At 49.8% G+C, this 17835-nt stretch overlaps 1 protein-coding gene across 1 annotated transcript in view; it reads left to right on the top strand.

Moving 5' to 3' along the window:
- Positions 1-17835, top strand: part of ORC2 (origin recognition complex subunit 2) — a 135429-nt gene that overhangs the window by 62400 nt on the left and 55194 nt on the right. The window contains exon 10 of the mRNA XM_082261318.1: positions 16744-16853. Coding sequence (XP_082117444.1) covers positions 16744-16853 — 110 coding nt within the window. The remainder of the gene's footprint in view (positions 1-16743; positions 16854-17835) is intronic.

Genomic DNA, 17835 nt, shown 5'->3' with positions numbered 1-17835 from the left:
TGCACCGCTCTGTACCAACATGCATTTCGAGGGCTCCGCTTCTGAATTCAGTGCTTAGCCATGGCTCCCTACTGCCCCACTAGCCACGAAGAGCTCCTCAGTGACCTACATGGGCATTTTAATTGGCCCAGAGCATGGGTTTGGCCCAATGTTGATCAGACTTTGTTCTAAAGTTGTTAGTAATGGAGTGCATCCAAGATTAGAGGTACGTGCAGAATAAGGAATGTCTTGGCTCTGGGGATGGGGGGGGGGTCGAACTTAGACTTTTATAGACAGGGCATAAACTCCAAGTAAGACAAGCCAAACCCTCAGCAGCTAAGTGAAACCCTTGATCAGAGGGGTGGTAGAAAATGGGGCTTTTCTGCCTCTCAAGAGTAAAACTATGCCGTTTGATTTGTGGTACCTGTAGGTTATTATTTAAAAGGGTAAAATGGATAGCACATTGTCTCTGCGGAGACAAGGCAGTATGTGCTTCCGTGGCTTGCTATAGAAAGAGCTAGGAGCCAGTTTTAAATCTTTTAGATCTTTGTTCAGCCCTATAGTCAGTGTGTGCTGGTGTACCATTGTGTGCGCATCTGCTTTCCTAAGAGAAGTACAGCTTTTTGGCTATATTCTCAGGTGGGTCACAGGAATTCACTTACTTTTGTTCACCTGTGACCCAAAGTTAGCTGATAGCAGACTACTGTCTGCTATCATCAGATGAAGCAGAGCTGACAAAATTGTTGAAATCCACCTAAGTACCTGATTGACAGCTGGCTCTTCCTCTGCAACTCAGTGCTCCAGTGAGTGCTGGAGGATTAGAGCAGAGAGTGGTGACTGACAGTCATTGCTCCGAGTGGACTGAGGGCTGAGTGATCAGTGGTCATGTGATTGCCCAATTCTTGGTCTTCGAGCTGATGTGGGACAGCTGCAGTATGTAGTTGAGTATGTACGTTTATTTTTTTTCATAAACCTATATTGTGCCTTTTTTAAATGCACTCGTCATGAGAGAAAAATGTGACCTATCATTGCTAACTTGAAGACTGCCTCCCAGCATACTTCTACCTTTTTGGTCTATACCTTCTATACAGAAAGTGAGTTCCAGTTTAACTTGATAAGATATTCTCGTTTCTCTCCCTGATAAATGTTTTTCTGTTGAAGATTGAAGCTCCATAAATGGTAATGATTTCTACTACTAGGCTACTGATTGCCTTGTTTTAAGGCCTAAGACAGGGCTTGACAAGTTTTGCTTGAAATCTAGGAGCCAGTATTTTCACCCATGCCAAAAGGCCGGCTTCTGCCAGCCCGGCTGCCATACACATGGGCCCAATGTCGGCCAGTTTTTAATGAACCGGTTGATGTTGCCTTCTTCTGAGAGATATTAAAGGAACACTCCAAGCACCATGACTTGTGATTTGAAGTGGTCATGGTGGCAGGAGTCCGAAACACTGCACATGCTGGCGTATTTACAACTATGTGCTGGGGGCTAGTTGCACCTCTAGCACATGTGACCTACTGCTGATGGGTACTGCTGGCTGGTACTGCTGTGGGAAATGCTGGCTCCTGAGATACATGACAGACAATGGAGAGTGTGCGGAGTGGCACAGTAGCAAGCATGCAGAGCCGATGCTTCCTGTATCTCTCCGCTTGTGACAGGATTGAGACGGAACTATATACAGAAAGCATCTGCTCCATTCTGCCGCTAATTCTAGTTGCCAATGCGAGTGGCTCTGCCTACCTAAAACAAGAAACCCCAGAATCACATTTAAAAGCACCATATGTCGGCTATAGTTTTGTATTTTGTTTTTTTTTTTTTTTGTTTTTTTTTGCTTCCCTGTCCTAGCAGGAACAAACTTTATAAATAGTGCCTTGTATTAGTCCCTTGTTTTATTTTATTTATTTTTTATTTTTTGATCATGCTAGTTGGAAGGTACCCACACCTGGTCTAAGCAGTTGCTCCTGGACAGTGAACCTGAATGCCTAAAGACAGGTGGGCAGGAGATATTCTCTTTAAAGATCTACTCCTAACCTGTTTTAGAGGTATATATTTTTTTATTGTTTTCCCCAAGGTTTAATGGTCGGTCCCCCCACTACAACCTTCCCTTGTAAGCATGGACTGAGGTGACAGTTTTTTGTTTGTCAAGCACCAGAATACGCTTATTTTACATTTTTTTGCAGTTGTCTCCACCAACTATAGTGGAGAATCACAAGAGTCACCTGATCATTGAGAAGAATCAGAGTCACATTTTTATTTTTGGAAGCACATTTTGCACATGGTCTATTTTTTAGGATTTATCATTTATTTATTCACTCTCATAATAGTGCATCTTATATCATTATAGCTCTTAAAGCGGTAGTATACCGATTTTTGTGACTTTTACCTACAGGTAAGCCTATAATAAGGCTTACCTGTAGGTAAAATTAATATCTCCTAAACCTGCACGGTTTAGGAGATATTTGCACTGCATGCAGCCGCTGACGCGAGCGGCGCATGCGCTCTGAAGGTCCGGCGGACCTTCAGAGTTCCTTGCTGGGAAGTTGCCGGAAAGTTAATCCCCCGCGCGCATGCGCAGGATGACATCATCACGGCTCCGGCCACTCACAGCGCCGGAACCGCTGAACCCGGAAGAAACGCCGAGGGATCATGTCCGCTCCCACAGCGGTGTCCGGAGTCTGTGTCGGGGCTTCGTTCTAAGGTACGTTTTTCATAATGAGCTAGTATGCGATTTATTTTGACTATACTACCGCGTTAAGCACTTTACCGTTTTGTTTGCAACATTTATGCATGAATCGCAATATATTATTATTATTAATATTTTTTTCATGTTATGTGGATATTTATTATCAGCACCTGTATGTTATTTGCACATTTATTATCATTTGATTCTATACATCGCGGTATTAATTCTGACATTTGCTATTTGAATTGCACCCCTCCTTTTTTTTTGTGATAGATTATGTGAATTATCATTTATTTTTTGCGCATTTTGAATATTGTCATCTATATTCTGCTTTTTGGTAGATTCTCTTACCTTTTTGAGATTCGCATTGGATTTTGAGTATTATGCGATTCACAGCACTTTAACTTATTTAGTACTGGAAATTAGCACTGATTTTTTTCCTTTTTATTCTTGTCCTTTTGTAGTGGTGACCCTTTTAAATTGGCAGCTTTCTTCCATTTTCATTTGTCTACCCTTCGTTTTTTTCACATTTATTATTACATCCATTCCATTGGTAGCGCATTGGCTTTCTGTTTCTTGCATTTTTAAAAGGGAGCCATGGTTTCTGCCTAAAGTAGTTACTCATTGTCACAGAACACAAGGTATTGTCATATACAGGTGGTCCCCGGGTTACAAACAAGATAGGGTCTGTAGGTTTGTTCTTAAGTCAAATTTGTTTGTAAGTCGGAACAGGTAAATTTTTTAAGTGTAGCTCCAGCCAAAATAATAATTTCTCTTACGTCCTCCGACAGTCGCCGCCCACTTCATATTCATCACCAATGGGGTTATGTCCTTTATTCCGTAGGAGTAGCTAGGCAATAGAATATGTTAGTACAAAGACTTTTAACATATCCCACCCCCAGGGGGTGGTCCCCTCAGTACATAACCCTCCACTTCCTGTATCCAACTCAGTTTCATTTGTCTAGCTGTCAGGAGTAGCTGGAAGTTTCTGTGCTGGGGCACCTTGTCTCAGCTCTCTTTCCTTTCTTTGGATTTTATTTCAGTTTTTTCTCTCTTTCTTGTTAGCTGTTATTTTACCAGCGTTAGTTAGTTCTTCGGAAGAAGAGGATCATGCGGGCTGCGTCTCGGGCTGACCCCCCTGGTAGCAGGCTGTGGGTCAGTGGCTTCTCAGCCCGCCATCGAGCGTTCAGTCAGGTATCGCTCCTGAGTTATCTGAACGACCCATCCCTGTTCCGTGCAGGGATGCTAGGTGAGGTGGCTACCTCACTGGACGCTGTGCGGTTTCTCAACCCACCTTCTGATGCGTCCTGGATGCGACTCTCCCTGCCTCATGTGCAGCGGTTTGTTCGCCTGTGCGGGTCCCCCACGCCATTTAAGAGGTAAGTGCATTTATGTGGGGACCTGTCTGTCTGGGGGGTGTCAGTCTGGGACTGTGTACCTTGCCCTGTGTTCACACTATTACGTTTTCCCTATCTCTCACATTGCATGCTGTGGGCTGCAGGAGGGGGGGCTGGCTGCACTCTGTGTCAGTTTTCTGTCTGTGTGAACGGCTGTGTGCTGTGGGGCTTGAGTTCTCATGCTTGGGGCACATTACAGCGCCGCTGCGGCGGTTTACCATGTTCCTTTTTTGGGCAGATGGTGTGTTTTACTTCTCCCTCATGGGGCGGTTTCGGCGCCAAACGGCGCCATTTTGGCTGCGATCGCTCCGGCCGCATGTTTTACATGCATGGCGGCCATTTTCTTGTAGCCTCCATAGGCTTTCATAGAGCGCCCTGTATGCCAGCATTTCCTTTCCTTCAGGAGCACCGCAGGCAGCAGCAGCAGCACCGATCTCTCCAGGTTCATTTCTTTTTATTCCCTGTATCCTGCCTTGGTATACTTGTCCCTGTGGGGGTCCCTTGTGTGAGTGGGCTACGATCGCAGCGCTCTCTTAAAGGGGCGGTCACCCTTTTATTTTTGCTGCTACAAGGGCATGGATTCTCAGGAATACTAGGGGGGGGATTTTTCCTGCCAATTTAGTGGGAAGCCAGGGGACTGCGGTTTCCCCCCCCCCGGGGGGGGATTTGGCTGCGATTGTGGCTAGCCTTGCGACTCAGGTGCAAATGCTGGTGGTTGCTCAATCCTCTAAAAGGCCCAGAGTTTTCAATTTCCTCTGTTTCAGAGGGTGATGGTACTGGGGCTGCTGTGGCAGAGATCTCCTTATCGGGGTCTCGTTCCTCCCTGGACCTTATAGGGTCAGAAATGGAGGCTGAGGTAGAGGGGGTTGATAATTCTCCCCCTGGCTCGTCTGAAGAGCTTGCACTCATGGATGAATTGGTTGCTTCTATCAAGCAAACTCTGCGTTTGGAGGAGAAAACATGTCCTCCAGCTGCCTTGGCGGCTTATGGGATGCAGAAAAGGCGCAAATCATCGCAGATGTTTCCATGCACTGATGATTTTCAGCGCGCTGTGAAAGAACGATGGCGTAATATACGCAAACCTTTTGCTGTACCAAGTAGGTTTAAGCTGCGCTATCCTTTTACGCCCGCTACTGATGGGCGTTGGTGTGTCCCACCTCCGGTGGACCATGCGTTAGCAGTTTTGAACAAGTCCACTGCGATTCCTGCTGAAGACACCCCGGTGTTCCGGGATGCCACGGACAAGAGGATGGAGTCCCTTGCCCGTCGTACCTATTCTATTATGGGTTCTATGTTGAAAGCTTTATTTGCTTCACTTATGGCGGCCCAGGCGGTCGCGAGCTGGACGCAGGTGCTTAGGCGTGTCCTGGTGGCTGATTCTGCCCCCCAGGCGACTTTGGATATGGTGGATAAAATCCACCAGGGTGTCATGTATTTGTGTGATGCGGACCTGGATATGGTTCCGTTGGCTGCACGTGTACACAGTGTGGCGGTGTTATCTCGCCGCCTGGTTTGGTTGAAGTGTTGGTCTGTGGATCAATCTTCACGTAAGACCTTGGCCAATCTGCCTTTTGATGGTTCTCGCCTTTTTGGCGAATCCCTGGATGCCCTAATTAAAGGGGTCACGGGGGGTAAGAGCACGCTCTTACCTCAATCCCACAAGACTGAGACGGCTCCTGGGAAAAAAGAATGCTTTATTTCGGCCCCCTCAGGGGTCCTTTCGTGCCTTTCGGTCACACTTTGGGGCAAGCCGTCCAAGGGTCAAGGCTCCCGCAAGAAGCCGTGGGCAGGTAAGCAAAAGTCCGGCCAATCCGGTTCTGCGGCCCACAACAGTGCGGCCTGAAGGGGCGCCCTCACCCAATTCACAGGAAATCGTTCGATCTGGCTACTAGATCGAGTTTCTCTCTCGGCCGGAGAGCAGATTTTTTCCCTCCAGTCTTCTCTTATCCCCGGAGCGTTTGCGGGACCTGCATCTAGCGGTGCAGGACCTGAGGGCTCAGGGAGTGGTGGTCCCGGTGCCTCATCGGGACTGATTTCGAGGGTTCTATTCCAATCTGCTCACCGTGCCCAGGAAGGAGGGCTAGGTGCGTCCGATTCTGGACTTGAAGGCGCTGAACCGCTTTGTGCGGGTGCGCAAGTTCCGCATGGAATCCCTGCGGTCGGTGGTGGCTGCCCTGGTTCCGGGGGAGTTCATGGCTTCCATCGACTTGAAGGATGCGTATCTTCACATCCCGATTTTCGAGGGTCACCAGAGGTACCTTCGATTCGCCATAGCGGAAGATCATTACCAATTTGTGGCGTTGCCTTTTGGTCTCGCCTCGGCTCCGAGGGTGTTCACCAAAGTGCTGGCACCGGTTCTGGCTTTGTTGAGGGCCCAGGGCATTTCGGTTCTGGGGTATCTGGACGATATTCTGGTTCGGTCTGCGACCAGCCAGAGTCTGGAGAAGGATCTGTCCGTCACGTTGCAGACTCTGCAGGAGTTTGGTTGGACGATCAATTTTCCAAAGTCGACATTGTGCCCATCGGTTCGGTTTTCTTACCTGGGTATGATTCTGGACTCTGTCCAGGCGAAGGTCTTCCTGCCGGAAGAAAAACTCGCAGCTCTTCAGGTGGCAGTCAGGTCCCTCAGGGACGTTCCATCTTCGTCCATTCGGACGTGCATGCGGTGTCTGGGATTGATGGTCTCGGCTTTCGAGGCGATTCCCTTCGCCCAGTTTCACACACGGGATCTCCAAGCGGAGATATTGTCCAAGTGGGACGGGCGTCCGCAGTCTCTGGATCTCCAGATGTCATTGAGTTCTCAGACCAGAAGGGCTCTTCTGTGGTGGCTTCAATCCCCCTCAGTATCGGGGGGCAAGTCTTTTCGTCCCCTTTCGTGGACGGTGATCACCACGGACGCCAGCCTGTCGGGCTGGGGTGGTGTTCTGGGCGTTCTGTCCGCCCAGGGTGTTTGGTCGACGGAGGAATCCTCCCTTCCGATCAACGTTCTGGAACTGCGAGCGATACTCCTCTGTCTTCGTCGTTGGAACCCGGTTCGGGTGCAGACGGACAATGCCACGGCGGTGGCTTACATCAATCACCAAGGGGGCACCAGGAGTGCCCGGGCGGCTCGAGAAGTGGCCGCGATTCTGGCTTGGGCCGAGACGCATGTCCCGGCAATATCGGCAGTTCACATTCCGGGGGAGAAAATTTGGCAGGCGGATTATCTGAGCCGCCAGACCCTGGACCAGGGGGAATGGTCCCTTCACCCGGCTGTCTTCCAGATGTTGTGCGCGAGGTGGGGTCTTCCGGAGGTAGACCTGTTCGCGTCTCGTCTGAACAACAAAGTACCACGGTTCATGGCAAGGACGCGCGATCCTCGGGCAGACGCGTCGGACGCGTTGGTTGCCCCGTGGCATCAGCACCAACTGATGTATGCGTTCCCACCGATTCAATTGCTGTCCAGGTTCCTTCGCGGAACCGACCACGGTGATTCTTGTGGCACCGGACTGGCCTCGCCGGTCCTGGTACGCAGACCTCGTATATCTGGCAATCGACGCCCCGTGGCGTCTGCCTCTTCGAGAAGATCTTCTGTCGCAAGGACCGATCTTCCATCCTGCTTTACAGTCGCTGGTCTTAACGGCCTGGCTGTTAAATCCGAGGTCCTGAAGAACAGGGGTCTTTCCCCTGAGTTCATTCACACCTTAATAAATGCGAGGAAGTCTTCCTCGGGGAAGGTTTATTACCGTACTTGGAAGGCGTATTTTGCCTGGTGCGAATCCAGGGGTTTCTCTCCTGACACTTATTCGGTGTCTAGGGTGTTGCCCTTCCTTCAGACGGGTGTTGACCAGCGTCTGGCGCTGGCCACGATCAAGGGTCAGGTGTCTGCTTTGGCCGTTCTTTTTCAACGGCCTGTGGCATCTGATTCTTTGGTTGGCACTTTTGTGCGGGGGGTACGTCATCTGATCCCTCCTAGGAGGGACCCTCTTCCCCCTTGGGACTTGAATCTAGTTCTATCAGTATTGCAGCGTGCTCCTTTTGAAAGGTTCAGGGAGATCTCGCTGTCTTTGTTATCCAAGAAGGTCGCCTTTTTGGTGGCTATCACCTCGACTCGTCGAGTGTCGGGGCTGGCAGCCTTGTCCTGCAAGTCTCCGTGTCTGGTTGTGCATTTGGACAAGGTGGTCTTGCGACCTAACCCTTCTTTTCTTCCAAAAAGGGTTTCGGACTTTCATCTCAATGTGGACATTGTCAAACCTTCGCTTTGCGCGAAGCCGAAGCTTCCGACGGAGGTGTTGCTTCACTCCTTGGATGTTGTCCGGGCGATTAGAGTCTATCTCAAATCGACTGAGTCTTCTCGCAAGTCGGATGCCTTGTTTGTTCTTCCGGGAGGTCCTCGGAAGGGCATGGCGGCGTCGGCTTCTACAATCGCCAAATGGATCTGACGGACCATTGATCAGGCCTATGCTTTGAGGGGGAAAGTTCCCCCTGTACCTGTGAAGGCGCACTCTACCAGATCTCTGAGTACGTCTTGGGCCTGTCGTCATGGGGCCTCTGTGGCCCAGGTGTGTGAGGCGGCGACTTGTCGACTGTACACACTTTCACGATATTCTACAGAGTAGATGTTCAGGCATCGGCTGATGCTTCCTTTGGCCGCAAGGTTCTTAGTGCGGCAGTTTCCTAGAGCCCTTGTTACGGGTTCTTTGGCTTTTTGGGATATTTGTTTTTTCCCTGGGTTTTCTTGCTCCTGTTGAGCGAGTGTTTTGTTCTTATGCCCAACTGGTTTCCTTCCTTTGGTAAGGTTCCTTTCTCTGATGGGGAGACGGCGTTGCCTTGGGCGCGGCTGAGTTCTTCCCACCCCTCATATTTACACTGCTTTGGGACATCCCCATTGGTGATGAATATGAAGTGGGCGGCGACTGTCGGAGGACGTAAGAGAAAACGGAATTTTTGTAAAATCTTACCTGTAAAATTCCTTTCTCTGAGTCCTCCGACAGTCGCCGCCCCCGCCCCTCTTTTGGGGTTTTGATGTACTCTCTACTGCTATTCCACTGAAACTGAGTTGGATACAGGAAGTGGAGGGTTATGTACTGAGGGGACCACCCCCTGGGGGTGGGATATGTTAAAAGTCTTTGTACTAACATATTCTATTGCCTAGCTACTCCTACGGCATAAAGGACATAACCCCATTGGTGATGAATATGAAGTGGGCGGCGACTGTCGGAGGACTCAGAGAAAGGAATTTTACAGGTAAGATTTTACAAAAATTCCGTTTTTTAAGAGTTTTGGATAGCATAGGGAAGGGTTAAAACCCCTGTACCATTTTTTTTTTTTTTTTTTGCAGTCTGTACCCCTGTTCACAAGATTTCCCCTCACTTTCTGTCCCTATGAGAACTGAATTTTGAAAATTTTGGGTTGTTGTGGAAACAAGGATTGGTGACAAAGCTTCGGTGGAGACATCTTTTTCCCATGAGAACTCTTACAGGAGTGAATTTCCCTTCATATGGCTAGATTTCTCCTCACTTTCTGTTGTCTCCCTTTGTAAGTAGGAGTCGTTTGTAAGTCGATGTTTGTAATCCGGGTACCCCCCCCCCTGTACAGTAGTTCTCAAAATGTACTTATTCCAGACGGCAATCAGTGCGCACTCTGAAGGAGCCCTAACCATCTCCTGGGCAGAAAAAGCAGGGGGAAGTATTAGAGCAGATTTGCAGGGCAGCTACTTGATGAATTTCAATATTTTTGTCAAGTACTACAGAGTAGACCTGATCTTCAGCCAGGATCAGGCATTTAGCAAAAATGTCCTGCAAGCAGTGGCCCACTGTAATAAGGTTTCTCATTTACCCTGTCATATTCTGTCCTTGATTATGATTGGGGAAAACAAAGCTAGTTACCTGGTAACTTCATTTGCAGGAATCTTCCAGGACAGCAAGGTATTCCTACCCGAAGTGTTTATTTTTTTATATAGTATCTGCTATTCTTTGCAGTTTTAAGTTTCCTTTTGAGTTTTTCTTTTTATCACTGAGCCAGACATGTTTCTGGGGCTTTTTTTTTATTCCATTGCAAGCCTTGTGTTACATGTTTTAGATAGGCAGAGCCACCTTCCCTTATGAACCACCCTGGAAGATTCCTGGAAATCATGGTATCAGGTAACAAACCTTTATTTAAGAAGGAGCAGCAACAGCAGTCCCCATATTTCTCTCACGATGGGTTTACATTAGACAATAACATTTTGAAGTGGTTGTTAAGGTTTTTTAGGTAAAAACTCTTCTGTGCGCAGCAGCCCCTTCTAATACCAGAGTCCCATCATGATCCAGCGATGTGCATAAGAGCATTGGCTCTCTTGGGTCTCTGCCTCCTGATTGGTTGAGACAGCGACGGGAGCCATTGTCGCCCACTATGGTCAATCACAGCCAATGAGGGGAGAGCAGGAGCTGGGCCAAGCCAAACTCTGTGTGTGAATGGACACACACAGCAGCGGCTCGGGTGTCTTCATAGCAAGCTGCTTGCTATGGGGGCACTTGGCAGGAGGGAGGGGCCAAGAGCACCGGCGGGGGACCCGAGAAGCGGAGGATTGAGACTGCTCTGTGCAAAACCTCTGCACAGAGCAGTGAAGTATAAAGTGTTTGGGGAAAAAAATTCCCTTTTCTCTTATGTCCTCCGACAGTCGCCGCCCATTCACACAGTCTTCACTTATGGGGTATTGACTTCATCTACACAGGAATTTCTAGGCATAAGACTTGTAAAAGAACAATAAATCTACATAGTCACACCCATGGGGGCTGTCCTACTAGTCCAATACCCCCCTGCAATAGCCAACCCAATTCAGTTTGTCTTCTGCCTAGCTTAGGAGTGGATAGGCTTCCCTGTGCTGGAGCTACTGTCTCAGCCTTCCTCTTTTCCATTATGATTTATTTTCTGAAAATGTAATTTTTCTTTACATTGCTAGCTGTTTATTTTATCAGCACTAGTTAGTGGATCTTCGGATGAAGACGGCGTTGCGGAGCTGGGAATCGGACTGACCGTCCTGGTTCTCCAGGACAGAAGGTCAGATGGAATCCCAGCCTGCCATCGAGCGTTTCACTGGCTATGTGTTCGCCCTGGCCTCATAAACGACCCATCCCTGTCCCTCAGGGATGCAGCCATGTGAGGTGGCTACCTCACTGGACACAGCATAGGTTCGTCCGTGCATTCCTAGTGTCCTGCGTTTTTGGCTGGCGGCACTCCCCTGCCATCTGAAGGTGGGCGGTTTCCCGCTTGATCTGAGGCACCCCACGCCATCGGTGCAGGTAAGTACACTCTATGTGGGGTCTCAGTGTGGGGTCGGGAGTCCATGTGTGTCTGTGGTGTCCCCTGTGTCTGTGCGTTTTTGGGCTCCCTGTTCCGGTCCCTGCGGGGGCGCTTTTCTATCACAGCTGCGCTGTGTGGGGTGTTTGGGGGTCCCTATCCTACATGTCACTTAGGGTGCTTGTGGATGCAGAGATTTGCGGCGACCGCTGCGTGATAACACACCGCCGGTCCACCATTTTTAATGTGGGCAGCATGTCTGGCTTCGCTAGTGTATTTTCGTGCCATCTGGCGCCATCTTGTGTGTGGCAATGCGATCGTTCCGAGCACATGTCGGCGGCCATCTTGCCGAAGCCTCCCATTAGTTTACATTGGCATCCATTTTCCCTTGGCCTGCAGCCTGGCTCAGCCTCCAGCGGTGACATCACTTCCTCCTTTTTCACAGGAGAGTCCGAAGGAGCTGGTAACACCTTGTGGGGTTCTGTCCTGCTATTCTTTTTCCTGCCTTGCCTTGTGTGCTTTTCCTGGTCAGTTTTGTTCCTGTGGGGGTTCTGTATATTAGTCTTATAGCGGTATGCTGGGGAGGGCTCCGCAAAGCACTTAAAGGGCCAGGTTAAAAAAAAACAACTTTTCTTTTCTGCTATGGAATCCCAGGACAGCAAATTCCCGCCAGCCTTGGTAGGGGATTCAGAGTCATCTGCATCCTCTAACCAGACTGATTTGGCTGCTATTGTGGCAACTTTGGTGTCAAAAATGGATGTGCTGATGTCTGAACGTGCTGCTAGGAAAAGGCCTAGGATTTCCTTTTCTTCTGATTCTGAGTGTGACATGGTTGCTGTAGGTAGCGTGGCTCTTTCAGGGTCTCGCTCTTCTCAGGACCCGCAAGAGTCTGAGGGGGAGGCGGAGGTCGCAGGGGTGGATGGCTCACCCCCCCCCCGGTCACCCGAGGAACGTGCAGCTATGGATGAGTTGATCCTAGCAGTAAAGGAAACACTACGTTTGGAGGATGAGCCCACTCCTCCGGGCATTGTGTCCTCTTTTGGAACACACAGGACACGCAAGACGGCAAGGTTTTTCCTTGCCCCGCGGAATTTCACACTAAGGTGACTGAGCTATGGCGTAATTTGAGGCACACCTTCGTGGTGCCTAAGAAGTTTCAACCTCTCTACCCTTTTGCGGCTACTATGGCTGCGCGCTGGTGTGTGCCTCCTCAGGTGGACCACACGGTGGCCAGGTTGAACAAGTCTACCCTGTTGCCCACTGAGGACTCCACGGTGTTTAGGGATCCTACTGATAGGAGGCTGGAGTCTCTTGCCCGTCATGCCTATACGGTGGCGGGTTCCATGCTCAAGCCGATTTTTGCCTCTGTGATGGTGGCTCAGGCGGTGGCGGATTGGACCACGGTGCTCAAACGCACTCTCGTGGCCGACTCTGCCCCTGCCACTACTGTGGCCATGGTGGAGCAGATTCATCGTGGGGTCATGTATCTGTGCGATGTGGCTCTGAATGAGGCCCCATTGGCAATACGCCTGTCCAGTGTCGCTGTGGTTAACCGTCGATTGATCTGGTTGAAGTGCTGGTCAGCGGACCAGAAGTCCAGGAAGACGGTGGCTGACATCCCCTATGCGGGATCTCGCCTTTTTGGGGACTCCTTGGACAAATTGGTTAAGGGTGTCACGGGGGGTAAGAGCACTCTGCTCCCCCAGAACCCCAAGGGCAAGTCTTTCCACGGTAAGCGGGGCCCATCCTTTAAACCTACTCAAGGGTCCTTTCGTGCCTTCAGGGCGCAGGACAAGGGGAAACCCTTCAAGGGCCAAGGTAATCAGAAGAAGCCCTGGTTTGGCAAACAAAAATCCGGCCAGGCCGGTGCGGCGGCTCAGTCCGCCTCTGCATGAAGGGGCGCCCTTACCCATTACAGGGGTGGGGGGACGTTTGCGCGGTTTCCTACAACCTTGGCTGCTCCGAGTCCCGGACAGGTGGGTTCAGGAAATCATTCGGTCAGGGTACAAGATCGAATTTCTTTCAAGGTCGGCAAACAGATTCTTTCTTCATTTGATCCCAGGGCGGTTACAGGATCTGCATCAGGCGGTGCAGGATCTTCTCGCTCAGGGGGTGATTGTCCCGGGGCCTCATCGGGACAGGTTTCGGGGTTTCTATTCGAATCTGTTCACTGTGCCCAGAAAGGAGGGCAAAGTGCGACCGATTCTGGAGTTAAAAGCGCTGAACCGCTTCGTGCGCGTTCAAAAGTTTCGCATGGAGTCACTCCTTTCAGTGGTGGCCTCCCTGAATCCGGGAGAGTTCCTGGCTTCCATAGACCTGAAGGATGCATATCTGCACATCCCCATTTTCGAGGGTCATCAGAGGTACCTCCGTTTCGCTATCGCGGAGGATCATTACCAGTTTGTGGCGTTTCATTTCGGTCTCGCTTCGGCTCCAAGGGTCTTTACCAAAGTCTTGGCGCCTGTTCTGGGCCTGTTGCGGGCACAGGGCATTGCGGTCTTGAGATATCTGGACGATCTCCTGTTAAGATCGAGTGCCAGTCAGGACCTGCTGCGCGATCTGTCCACTACGGTCCAGACGCTTCAGGAGTTTGGTTGGACGATCACCGTTCAGAAGTCAACCTTGTCGCCTTCGGTTCGTCTCCAGTATCTGGGGATGGTTCTGGACTCTGCTCAAGCAAAAGTGTTCTTGCCGGAAGACAAGCTCCGGACTCTGCAGAACGAGGTCAGGTCCCTCAGGGACAATGAATCCTCGTCACTCAGGACCTGTATGCTGTCCCTGGGGTTGCTGGTCTCAGCCTTCGAGCCGATACCATTTGCCCAGTTTCACAGGCGGAGATCCTCGCCAGGTGGGACAGACTGCCTCAGTCCTTGGAACTGAGGGTGTCTCTGAGTCCCCAGACCAGAAGGGATCTCTTGTGGTGGCTTCAGTTCCCAGCGGTGTCGGACGGAAAATCCTTCCGGCCAATTCTGTGGACGGTAGTGACCACGGATGCCAGCCTTTTGGGCTGGGGTGGCGTCCTGGGCAACCTGTCTGCCCAGGGCACCTGGTCGGGAATCCTCCCTTCCAATGAACGTTTTGGAATTGAGAGCAGTCAGGCTGTGCCTGCTCCATTGGTCGGATCGTCTTCGGGGCCGTCCTATACGGGTGCAGACGGACAATGCCACTGCGGTGGCTTACATCAACCACCAAGGGGGCACCAGGAGTGCCCGGGCGGCCCAGGAGGTGACCAGTATTCTGTCTTGGGCCGAGACTCCTGTCCTGGCGTTGTCGGCAGTTCACATTCCAGGTGTGGAGAACTGGCAGGCCGACTATCTGAGCCGCCAGACCTTGGACCAGGGGGAATGGTCCCTATACCCCGAGGTGTTTCAAATGCTGTGTGTGAAGTGGGGATCCCCGGATGTGGATCTGTTCGTGTCTCGGCTGAACCACAGGGTGGAAAGATTTGTGGCAAGAATGCGCGATCCTCTGGCAGACACCTCGGATGCGCTGGTGATGCCCTGGCATCAGCATCGTCTGATATATGCCTTTCCTCCGCTTCAGCTGTTGTCCAGGTTCCTTCGCAGGTTGGCCTCGGAACCATCACTGGTGATTCTGGTGGCACCAGACTGGCCTCGCCGTTGGTACGCGGACATCGTTCACCTGGCCATAGAGCCTCCGAGAAGATCTGCTGTCCCAGGGACCGATCTTCCATCCTGGTTTACAATCGCTGGCTTTAACGGCCTGGCCTTTGAAAGCCAGGTCCTGAGAGATAGGGGTCTCTCCTCAGAGGTTATTCCTACTTTGATCAAGGCTAGAAAAGCCTCTTCTGGTAAGATTTATTACCGTACTTGGAAAGCTTATTTTGCCTGGTGTGAGTCCAGGGGTTTCTCTCCCAGTTCTTACTCTGTGTCGAGAGTGTTGGCTTTCCTCCAAACTGGAGTGGACCAGCGCCTTGCGCTGGCCACGATTAAAGGTCAGGTCTCTGCCCTGGCTGTTCTTTTCCAGCGCCCTGTGGCGTCTCATTCCTTAATTCGCACCTTTGTTCAAGGTGTACGGCACTTGGCCCCTCCTAGAAAGGAGCCTTTGCTTCCATGGGACTTGAACTTGGTTCTGTCCGTGTTACAGAGTTCCCCGTTTGAAAACATCAGGGAAATCTCATTGCCTAGGTTATCAAAAAAGGTGGCCTTTTTGGTGGCGATCATCTCTGCTCGCAGGGTGCCTGAGTTGGCGGCCTTGTCTTGCCGCTCACCTTACCTGGTGGTTCATAGGGATAAGGTGGTCTTGCGACCTAATCAGTCCTTCCTGCCGAAGGTTGTTTCGGAATTTCACCTGAATGAGGACATTGTTTTGCCTTCGCTTTGCGCGAATCCCAAGCATCCTAAGGAGGTTGCTTTGCATGCCTTGGATGTTGTCCAGGCGATCAGGGTCTACCTGTCGTCGACTGAATCCTTTCAAAAATCGGATTCTTTGTTTGTCCTTCCTGAGGGACCTCGGAAGGGTTTGCTGCGTCTGCAGCAACCATTGCCAAATGGATCAGACAGACCATTATACAGGCCTATTCGTTGCGGGAACGGGTTCCTCCCTTCCCTGTCAAGGCGCACTCTACAAGGTCGATGAGTACGTCCTGGGCCTATCGGCATCAGGCCTCGGTGGCCCAGGTGTGCAAGGCTGCGACTTGGTCGTCGGCGCACACTTTCTCAAAATTCTACAAAATTGATGTTCTGGCATCAGCTGATGCCTCTTTTGGCCGCAAAGTGCTCTGTGCGGCTGTTCCTTAGGAAACCCTGGTTTTATCAGGGTTCCTGGCTGTTGATGTTTTTTCCCCTTTTGGTTATTTGTTTTCCTGGGTTATTGCTCATGTTGAGCCTTTGTTTTTTGTTACCCAGAAGGTTACCTTCTTGTACATGTAAGGTTCCTTTCTCTGACGTGGGTACTACGTTGCCTTTCTGGCGGTTGCGTTGCCCACCCCTCATGTCTACACTGCTTTGGGACATCCCCATAAGCGAAGACTGTGTGAATGGGCGGCGACTGTCAGAGGACGTAAGAGAAAACAGAATTTTTGTAAAATCTTACCGTAAAATTCCTTTCTCTGAGTCCTCCGACAGTCGCCGCCCCCGCCCCTCTTTTTTGGGGTTTTTGTTATACACTTTCACTGCTTGCGACCTAACTGAATTGGGTTGGCTATTGCAGGGGGGTATTGGACTAGTAGGACAGCCCCCATGGGTGTGACTATGTAAATTTATTGTTCTTTTACAAGTCTTATGCCTAGAAACTCCTGTGGAGATGAAGTCAATACCCCATAAGTGAAGACTGTGTGAATAGGCAGCGACTGTCGTAGGACTCAGAGAAAGGAATTTTACGGTAAGATTTTACAAAAATTCTGTTTTTAATATTATTTTAAACATTTTTTAAACACAAAGTTATCCAAATTTGATTATCTGCAGGAGACCTTACGTAAACTTTTGGACCAGACCCCATCTCCCTTTGCTGCTGATCTTCACTATCTTAACAAAAAATATGAAGAACGATTCTACAAGTGGATGTTACAGCTGCAGTAAGTTCTAAAGGGTGCATACCCATGTCTATATTTTCCAAGTTGCATTTGGTGTCTCTTTTGAGAAATGTAGAGCTGCTTCTACAGTGAATGGGATTTTTAGTGAGCTGTAGTAATGATCACCCTAAGGCTCCATTCACATCTAGGCATTGTGGATCGCAGGCAGAATCACTGTAATTCTGCCTGCGATCGCGAATCACCGCAAATCACGAGACACGCTTGCGATCCCTGTCATTTCCAATGGCACCCCAATCGCAGCACAATTTTGCTGGCATTGTCGCCAGACGATTCGCTGTAAAATAGCGCAAACAGAATCGCAGGACGCTTGTTGCTCAAAAGAAGTTTGGAATTGCATTGGGCGACAATCGCGTCAAAATCGCGTTGCAATTAGGGTGCCTGCGATTTGTGGTAATTCGAGTTCGTGGGCAGAATCGCGGAGATTCCGCCTGCAATCCAGAATGCCTAGATGTGAAAAGAGCCTTACCATTGTGTGCTTTTTGTTTACATTTCCTGGTAGTGTTAATAAGCACTAAAAGAAAAAAAAAAAAAGAGAAGTGATTGTAGAGTAAACACGTTTTGGAGTTTTAGTATTTAGTCTTGCTGTTTCATGTATAATTTTTAGTAGAATTGATTATTCATCCTATTCATGACCAGGGGTACTTTGTATCTTTGTGATCTGTGGTGACGGGCACAGTGACATGAGGGTTTTAGCAATATAGCCGCACCGATTTCCAAAAGTACTTCCTGCACTACTTTTGGCAACGTCGGGGGCTATTTCATTAGACATTTGTACATGAACCTGTACAGATGTCATTCAGATCGCCCCCGAACTCACACTAAAATGCGGGTTTGAAATTGTGTGAGTTTAGCTGAATTTGCAAAATTTCAAACCCATGTTCAGTGTGAACAAGGGCTTAATCTGTTCACAGGAAGTACAGTTATGCTCATAAGTCGATATATCCTGGCAGAATTTATGATTTCT

Source organism: Pelophylax lessonae (genome assembly GCF_965119305.1).
Source record: "Pelophylax lessonae genome assembly, chromosome: 6".
Taxonomy (NCBI): Eukaryota; Metazoa; Chordata; class Amphibia; order Anura; family Ranidae; genus Pelophylax; species Pelophylax lessonae.
Note: the sequence above shows the minus strand (reverse complement) of the source record. Positions and strands in the feature narration are given on the sequence as shown.